The sequence below is a fragment of the Pistacia vera genome, unplaced genomic scaffold (genome assembly GCF_008641045.1).
Source record: "Pistacia vera cultivar Batoury unplaced genomic scaffold, PisVer_v2 Contig206, whole genome shotgun sequence".
Classification (NCBI taxonomy): Eukaryota; Viridiplantae; Streptophyta; class Magnoliopsida; order Sapindales; family Anacardiaceae; genus Pistacia; species Pistacia vera.
Window position 1 is genome coordinate 530,116 of NW_022196009.1, and position 9,586 is coordinate 539,701.

Sequence of the window (9,586 nt, forward strand, 5' to 3'; positions counted from 1 at the left end):
AAGAAATTAGAGGAGGTGGCCCTGCTAGAGTTCGTAGTGGTTTCGAAAGATGATGAAGGTGGGGCGCTAGGGTTGTTAGATTTTGGGGATGAGGGAAGGTGCGTAGCAGGTGTGAATTATGAAAGAATATTGGGGGTGGAGGATTTTGTGGCGGTGGGGTGTGGGAGAAGGATAAAAGGGGATGGGGCAATTTTTTTTTTTTTATATTTTTTTTAAAATTTGATTTTTTTCTTAATTATTAAAAATGGTTATTTATTAATTTATACATTTTATTTTATTTTATTTTTATAAAACTTAACTTTTCTTTTATTTAATAACCTGATTTTTAATAAAAATAAAAATTTTAATAGAAATTGAAGATAGGAGTTTAAGTGACTAATTTCCAAGTTAATGAAGGTAATTACCATCTATTTGTACTTTAGGGCTGTAAGTAATATTAACTTTATAATAAAATTTGTGCAGACTAGACTGACAAGAATGTCTTTTAACCATTAAAACTAACGTAAGAATTTTAATAATGGGTGGGAAAATGTAGATTCGCCAAACTTTGGGTTGAGAAAATGTCATTCAGCCTATTAAAATATGTGACTCTCTATTATTTAATTGTAAAATAAAAATTATTTCTTATATTCAAATAAATAAATATACTATATAATCCAATTCTAACCAATAAATCAATATACTTCAAAATAGTTTGATTATAGTACTAGATTAATTTTAACCCTCTTATCCCAAGGCCTGAAAAGCAGAAGAGGGTTCATCACTCATCAGTAGCGTTAAAATTATCACATCTCATAACTCAATTCTGTTATGACTTATGTGTTTAATTTGACAATATAGTTGAATCTTGGCTAAATATTATATTTAAGTCTGGAGACTATAATTTGAATATCAGTTATATATTGTGTATTTGTGTTATTGGTTAATTGAATACTTTGCATTTGAAATATTATGTTGATTTTAACCAGGTAGTCTATAAAAGTGTTAAAACTAAGATTGATATTGCCGTATTTTTCAAAACGTATTATTGACAATGCACCGTATTAAACCCGTATATACCAGTACCGTATTTTTCCTGTATTCGAATTTTATGGCTGAATTTTTATAAACATATTTTTCACCGTTTACTGTATTATACCCATATAATTCCCGTATTGTTTTTTTGCCGTACCCGTATTTACTAACTAGGGTTGAAACCAAACTGAACACAAAAAATTAATTTCGAAATTGATTCAAAAGAACCATTAAGATTGATATGTTTTAAGCATCTATCATATAAGAAGCTATTCCTTTCTATCTATTGCAAATATTTAATGAAAATCTCACTTTGATGTTACAATTCCAAGCATAGATCACAATATATGTAACTCATAAATTAAAAAATGAAAATAAAAAATTAAGAATCAATTAGAAAAATCAGTAATGTTATACCAATATAAAGTTGAGACATAAACAACGTAAGTTAATAAGAAGATAATCATTTACTATAAATCCACTAAAAATTCTGAACCAATAGATGAAATAACCTAAGTATGTGCATTATGAGATTACTAGTATAAAATACATACGTCAATATGTTAAATCAATCAATCAAACAATGATCAATCATATTATTTGTAATGATAAATAGAAAAAAAATCATGACATAAATATTGATTTGTAACATAACTGATATAGTATTTTTTTTAATATTCTAGATTTTTCACAACCTTAAGTATATCTCATTTGAACATTTTTTTAAAAGATCGTATCAATTGGATAAATATTGTTAGTACAAACAAGCCAATTTTAAGTTAAGGAAAATAGTAATTTGTTGTGTTATATTTTTTTACTTATAATTTAACAATAACTTTCATATAATACTTCTCAATTTAATTTATATAGAAAATATTTAAATCCTTTCAGCGTAACAGAGTTTCCTCATTATTTGACAATTATAACAAATTTATATAGAAAAATATTAATTGTTTATTGATTACATAATTTTTATTTATTTATTTATTTATTTTTTGATATTATAATCTCTGTGAATGCCTATAATGCAAGAGCACCACCCTTAACATACTCGTGAGGGCCAAAGCGAAAAGGCCTAGACAAGAGCACCACCCTTTACATACTCTGTGAAAGCCAAAGCAATCAGACCCAACATTGCGAACCTCCCGTTCCACAGCTCAGCATCCGACGTCATCAACCCTTCTGACACGGACTCCACGGTCACTCCTTTGAATAGAGGAACTAGAGATGCCAGTGATAGTACAACGCTTGTACCTATGAACCATGTAAGCCCACCGTCTGATATTTGTGTAGACACATCCTGACCCTTAGCTACCTCTACTGCCATTGCAGCTACAAAGCCTATCATAGCAAGCCTGCCGTTGATCCTCTCCGGAGCTGGCCCACTAAATGCGAACACGTCTGAGAACTTCGTGCTCACCTTTGCCTTCTGTTTTTCCTGCAGAGTTGAGAAGAAGGATTAAGAATTACTCTCAAACAAAACAGGATCTATAAATTAGAGTTCAAAGAAATAACAAAGCATGGTAATCAAGTCATCATCACTAACCTCAGCCATGCAACGGACTTGTACGCCGGCATTTCTTCCTAGACGAGGCACGTACTTGACCGGGAAAAACTGGCTTACTCCACATGATCTGTTCGTAACACCGGACACTGGGTTTCCCAGGATAGATTGAGTAGCAACTGAAAATGATGCAGCCATCTCACGACGCAATGCTGAACGATCAAGTGCCCGACTCAACCGTTTATATCTACCACAATGAGGAGCACTCTTAATCTTAGAAGAATTGAGCAAGAGCTGTGAATCTGTTTAGACAAATACCAGTGGATATTTATAGTAGAGGAGGTGTAAAGAGTGGTGGTTGATAGTTTGGTTCCACGTCTTCTGGATATTTTTCTGGACAGTGAAGTGGTTCACGTGGCTTCGGTTGACCAAACATGGTGGAATTGTATGTCGTGGCTACCATATTTACTAGAAAAAAATTGTCACTCGCGAATTTTGAATTTTGAGGCCATTGGTGTTCTAGGTTTCCTGTAAGCACTACGGCCTTCTGGTGAGTAGTAGTGTTCCGTCTCATATGAAGCCACGTTCTTTTTTTTCCCTTAACAATAAAATAGATACCGACACACTGGTTACTTCACGGAACCTATTTGTTTCTAGTGGGTATTTAGTAAGTAGCATACGCAGCTCTGTTTTAAGCCGTCTCATATGAAGCCACGTTCTGTATTTTCTCTTAACAATAAAATAGATACTGACGCACTGGTTACTTCATGGAGCCTGTTTGTTTCTAGTGGGTTTTTTTTTGTAAGTAGCACGTTGGAGTAGTCGACTACTTCAACACTAAAGGCCACTAGACATATTTGGAGGTCTCCCTGTTCGGTCAATGGGTGGGGATCCCACTCCCCGGTGAGCAGGCAGGATCGAGGGGGCAACGCCCCCTAGCCCTTAGGCAATTTAGACTTTTTTCATGGATAATCATCGAAAGATTTTTTTAAGTTATTAATTCTTTATTGAGTTTGGGCTTAAGAATATGAATCCTTGTAATCTTATATTTTAGTCTTTTAAAAATAGTATATAAACACACTTTTCTCTTGTAATAAGTGATATGAATTATAGGACAAATTACTTTATTGTAAACAAGAGAGGTTAGACAGTATTGAAATAATATTAACTTTGCTAGGTATAGCTTATTAATTGGGTGAATTAGGATAAATTGCACATACTTCTTCTTTCTTTTACTGTTTGTGGTTTGTGTGTTTATTTTTTTGGTTTCGCATTTTATCTCTATTTCGTTCATAGCAAACACAACTCTATTTTTTAAGCAATAAAAATATATTTATCATGCCATTGGGGTTTAAAGGATAAATATTAGAGCAAACGACTTGTTGCCACCCACAGATTAGTGAAATGACAAGTTTTCACCCTTAGCTTCATTTATTCCAGATTCCTACCCTTAAAGTGACATCGTTAGGTTTTTTTTTAAAGTTAAAAGCTAAAATGGTATTTTATTATAATTTGAAAGGGTGGCCGTTGGGTAATTTGGTTGGGGCAATTAATTGAGCAAGTGGCAGGCGTTGAAGAGGTCAAGAGAAAGGGTGGTCGATGGCACGGTAAAAGCCATAAAAAGAACCCAATTAATCAACAATCAATTCACCACAACCTAATCAAATTCCAATTCAACAACTTAAAAAAAAAAAAAAAATAGTCTCCAATCAAACCTAATTTCAATTAAATTTGCAAAACCCTAAGGTGAGTGGCGGCGGTGAACGACAAGCAATTGTGGTCGAGAAGGTTGGGGGTTTTGAGGCGAGATGTCTGTGAGTGCAGGGCTGGTGTCATTTGGGGTTGAGGCTGTCAAAATCAGCCAAAATTTGGCTAGGGACAGTCAAGCAACACGTAAAAAAACCCAACTATGGCCGATGTTTTCGAGGTGGGAATGGTTGGTTTCGGCTGAGGAAAGGTTGGGTTTCTAGTGTGGGAGGTTCAGGGAGGCAGATGATGGTGGTTTTAGGTGAAAAAAGTCATAAAAATGGCGAAAAGGTTGACGGCTAGATTTCAAAATACAACACAAAAAACTTTTTAAAGGTTCAAGGGTAGTTTAGTAATAACACCTTCTGCACCTATGTTAGAACTCCAAAGTCACTTACAGTGTCACTTTAAGAGTGAGAATCTAAAATAAATGAAACTAGAAGTGGAAACTTGCCATTTCACTAATCTTTGGGTGGAAACATGTCGTTTGCTCTTAATATTTTTTGCTTTTCACACCCCTTACTAAGTTAGATTCAAACCATGCTTTTGGGGTTTAAAGGATTAATATTATTTTGCTTTCTACACCCTTTACTAGTTTAGATTCAAATGCTAACAATCATTTTACCATAATTGAATTGGCAAAATGAGGAACCAACCAAAGATGTGGTCATGAAACGACCATAGAAATAACCAAATCTGACCATTTCTGACCATAGATCTGGAAACAACCTTACTGTCGAACGACCAACTAGATCCCACCGGTCGTGTGCCATTACGGCGACTGTCTCTACGGCCAGCAGTGGTCTTGGGTGGTTAGGGGTATTTTGTTAACTTTTAAACTTTTTTGTGGTTGTAGTGTTTTAGCTAAATTTGCAAATGTAGGGAGTCTGAGTAATAGTTATTTGGTAGACATTTGAGGGTAATTGTGTCCGAAATGATATTTAATTAAGGATAAAATAGGTATAAAAATCAAATTACCTCGATAATCTTTTAATAACACCCACTGGGGGGTAATCTAATTATCCCTTATGTTGCCAATAGTAAACACTATTTACAACAAAAAATGGCCGTAATATTTTATTACTTGCAAACCAAACAAGGGAATTTTAAAAATTAAACGAAGATTACCTCCGTAAGGTAATATGACCTCGAGCCAAATCTTCTAATTTATTTTATTTCCTTTTCAAAGTTTTCTCTTTCTTTATTTTCTTCTTTCTGTTTAATAAATTTTATTTATCTATTAAAAAAATTTCCTTTAAAAACTCTAAGCCAATATAAAACAAGAATTTTACGAAGGCTATAACTCTAACCCAACATGTAACTTTCTTCATTTTCTAGTGTTTTATATAAATTTCATCATGAAAATTCTTTTTTGTTCAAAAAGAATACACGTTGTTTTGATTTTTTTTTTTCTTTAAAAAGTCTAAAATTTAAAAAATGTTATCACTACAGCCAATATATGCTCTTTTTTTTTTTTTTGTATTTTATTTAAGTTTTTAAATTTTATTATAAAAATTCTATCACTGAAAAAAGTTACAGTTTGTTTTTATAAAAATTCTGTCACTGAAAAAAGTTACAGTTTGTTTTTAGTACTTTTTTTTTTTCTGAAATATTTTGGTTTTCTTTTTTATTTTGTCAATTCTTTAGATCAAATATCCCATTTGATGTGTTTAAGTCATTAAATATTGGTCATTTATGTGAGAGAAAGTTAAATATTAAATCTGGACCCTTGAAACTTTAAATTGACATATGACATAAGATAATTAAAACTTAAAAAATAAAGAAGAAACAATGATATTTGCCACGTTATCAACAAATGATATGGTAAGACTGTTCTATATAAAATTTTGTCCCAAAAATTTATCATAAATTAAATGATTTGGCCAGATTATTAATGCATTCCCTTCTTCAAAAGAAGCACTAGCCTCATAAATTACCAATTAATCAATCTTTTATTTAAAGAACCATTAGGATTGATATGTTTAGTTAACTTTTGGTGAGAAGAGTCTATTTTATTATCTCTTAAATAATACACATATATACTGTTGGATAAAAATGGTCATCCCATTAACTTGATGATGTGAGATACAAAAACAACCCAGTTAGTCCAAATATAATAATACAATTAACATAGCTTTTGGATGATCCCAGTTTTTATGAATAAAAAAGAGGAAAATAAATTATTATTAAAAAAGAGAAAGGTGGGGAAAAAAAATAAAAAGTTATGGTTAATTTTGGGTCAACCCATTGAGCCATATTTAGACGAGGTGGCACTAGCTTGTTATCCTTCCACTGCTAAAAGCGGGAGGTCGCTGCTTTGTGAAACCAGCAGCCAGTAAACAGCCACACCGGAAACACATGGATCAACTCTTGGCTTGAACCAACTCAATTGAATTGAGCCAATGTTCCATCACTTATTTGCCCCCACTTGGGTCAAAAGCTCACGTTGCTGAGCTCGGCGATTTGTGTTGTGTTTTGAGATGCTAACGATGTCGGATTCTAAAATTGGTAAAGATAAATGTTTGCTAACGATGTCGGATTCTAAAATTGAGATGATTTTCTTTTTTTTTATTATTATCAGGATTTATATAAATTGAATACCAGACTGGCAAACAGTGGAAAAACAGTTCCAATTATAATGGTTTTTTGCTCATTTTGCTGATTCAATTATGATGATTATCAGCGTTTCAATCTAACCTAGTGCAGAATAATATTAATCCTTTAAACCCCAACGGCATCATAAACAAATTTTTATGGCTTAAAACAGAGCTGCGTATTATTGAGTATGTTGAATATATGTTACAGGGTTGATTTTGTACGCTTTTAGAAGTATGAAGAGATTGTTTTTGTAAATATGTAAAGCAATATAAAAACGTCATCGTTTAGTGCTTATGTTTTTAGTATAACAGCTTTGTCTATTATATAAATCGATGTAACTACTTTTACACTTTAAAAAAAAAAAAAGCATTCTCTCTCTTCAGTTTAGCTATTGTTTCCCTCTCTTAACTTGCGTGTTCAACTTTGCTTCTAGACCTTTCTTGATTTTTTTTTTTTTTTTTTTGCAAAAACCTACATGTTATTAGAGCTTACGACCAATGTCCATGGCTCAATCGAATCCTGAATCTTCAAACTCTATTTCAAAATCAGAAATCGAACAAACCTATGCCGGAAATGGCACAAATCCTGGTGTTCAGTTACCTACCATTTCTATCAAGCTTGGAGAGAAGAATTACAGTCACTGACGCTCACAAATTCTCCCAGCTTTAGCATCTCATGACCTTGATGGCTTCATAATTGGTGAGAATGTTTGTCCCCCTATGCTTGTTATTGAAAAATCTAATGATTATGAAGAAATTGTAAAAAGGCCTAACCTTAAGTATTTTAGTTGGAAAAGAGTAGATCAATGTCTATTAAGTTGGTTGTTTTCTTCAATATCTGAAGGTATGTTTAGACATATAGTAAAATGTGTGAGTTCATATGAGATTTGGAATACCTTGGAGTTACATTTTCAGTCTTTTTTCGAAGGCTAGGACATTGCATTTAAGGAACCTGTTACAAACTACCAAGAAAGACTCATTGAGCATCAACGAATGTCCTAAAAATGAAGGAATTAGGAGATGAACTTGTAGCTAGTGGTGTTAGTCTAAATGATGAGGAGTTATGGTTGTATATTCTAGATGGTCTTGGATCAGAATATGATGCAGTAGTAGCAAACTTGACTTACAATATAGCTCAGCTAGTATTCAGGAAGCTCAATTCATGCTTTACAAACATGAGATAAGGCTAGAAAGACAACAAAGAAGCCTAACCAGTTTTCATGAACATATGACTTCTCCTTTGCTTGGTTCCAGACAAGATCCAAGTAACCCTCATACATCTACGTTTGCACCAAATACTCCATCTGAAGTCAAGCGTTCAATGTCAAACTATTCATCTCAAGGTTCAGGTTATGGTTTTCCTTCTAGTGCAAGTACTAATACTTCTGCAGGAGCTTATCCCACATGGTTAACCTTTGGTTTTGGTAACAATAGTTTTAAAGGAAAAAAATTTGGCAGACCCTACTATTCACCTAATACACAACATTTCTTTGCTGGAGGACCTCAATTCAACAACAGTATAGTAAAAGGAAGAGGCAGGAGTAGGGTTTACTTCAAACCGAAACTATTTTGTAATGTATGTGGAAAGATTAGACATTCTGCCATACAGTGTTATCATAGATTTGATCAAGTATATCAAGGCTTTGTTGCTCCTAATTACAATTATCCACCATAGTCAAAGTAACTACATTCCCTCAGTATCTTTATCAAACACTTTTACTGAAGGATCAGATACTCCATCTCAGGCTCTTCTTGTTACAAATCTCAATTTCTCTGCTTATAATAACCCTCACATACCTAATACCTCCTTTGTCCCTTTTCATGATCACTCAGCTTTTGGATTTCCACAGATGGTTCTTAATTCTGCTGTACCCTATCCATCTGCACTAAATAGTCAACATACCTCTGCACCTACTTATCATAGCACAACAGTTGATACCCTTGGGAACTTTGCACCAAGAGGTCTTCAAAACACTCTAGTAAATTCAGCCCCCATTGTGCAAGCTATACTCCACAAACTCTAAGTGATCAGTCTTGGTACACGGACTCTGGTGCTTCAAATCACATGATAACTAATGGATCAAACTATTGGGATTCATGCATTTTGGATATGTGATAAGTACTTGAAAATACACTTATACTTAGTGGTTTATAGGTATTATTTGTGGGAAATTAGGATTAATTCGCATGAATTAACTTAATTGTTTCATAAATGCACTTTTCGGGATCACGGGTATTTTTGTTGCGCTTTTAGGGAATATAAGGCTCAAAAATAATATTCGGATAAGAGATGATGTTGGCGAGAGAAGTTTTGATGATTGGAAACAAACGGATCGAGAATCGGAGTTGAATTGAAGAAGTTATGGAAGTTGAAGTAAAGAGAAGATTCTAGATTACGTTTCAGCTTGAGCATGCCTTGGTATTTTGAGAATATATTGAGCTTTAGAACTCAGATTAAGACAATTCTTGGACTGTTGGAAAGCTGATTCAAAGGGCTACATTTCATATGTTTACCACTTTTTCAAATTTCATCGTTATTGAGTTCAAAAATCACCATCTCTAAAGAACAGTGGAATAATGCGGGAAGAAGACCAGTAGCTACTGTGTCGCAGCACAGTCATGACAGCTGGGAACTTTTCTTCCGTTTTTGACTAGAAAAATAGGGTTTAAGAGTCCTAAACTAACTAGAATTAAGAAAAACAAAACCCTGACCCTTGTGGGATAT

At 33.5% G+C, this 9,586-nt stretch overlaps 1 protein-coding gene across 1 annotated transcript; it reads right to left on the minus strand.

Moving 5' to 3' along the window:
- Positions 1–2,027: 2,027 nt before the first annotated feature.
- On the minus strand, positions 2,028–2,792 carry LOC116129079 (early light-induced protein 1, chloroplastic-like). Its single transcript, XM_031414840.1, has 2 exons — positions 2,561–2,792; positions 2,028–2,452 (listed from the first exon to the last, which is right to left on the minus strand). The coding sequence occupies exons 1-2, from the start codon at positions 2,714–2,716 to the stop codon at positions 2,090–2,092; spliced, it is 519 nt and encodes a 172-aa protein (XP_031270700.1). The 5' UTR covers positions 2,717–2,792; the 3' UTR covers positions 2,028–2,089.
- Positions 2,793–9,586: the final 6,794 nt, after the last annotated feature.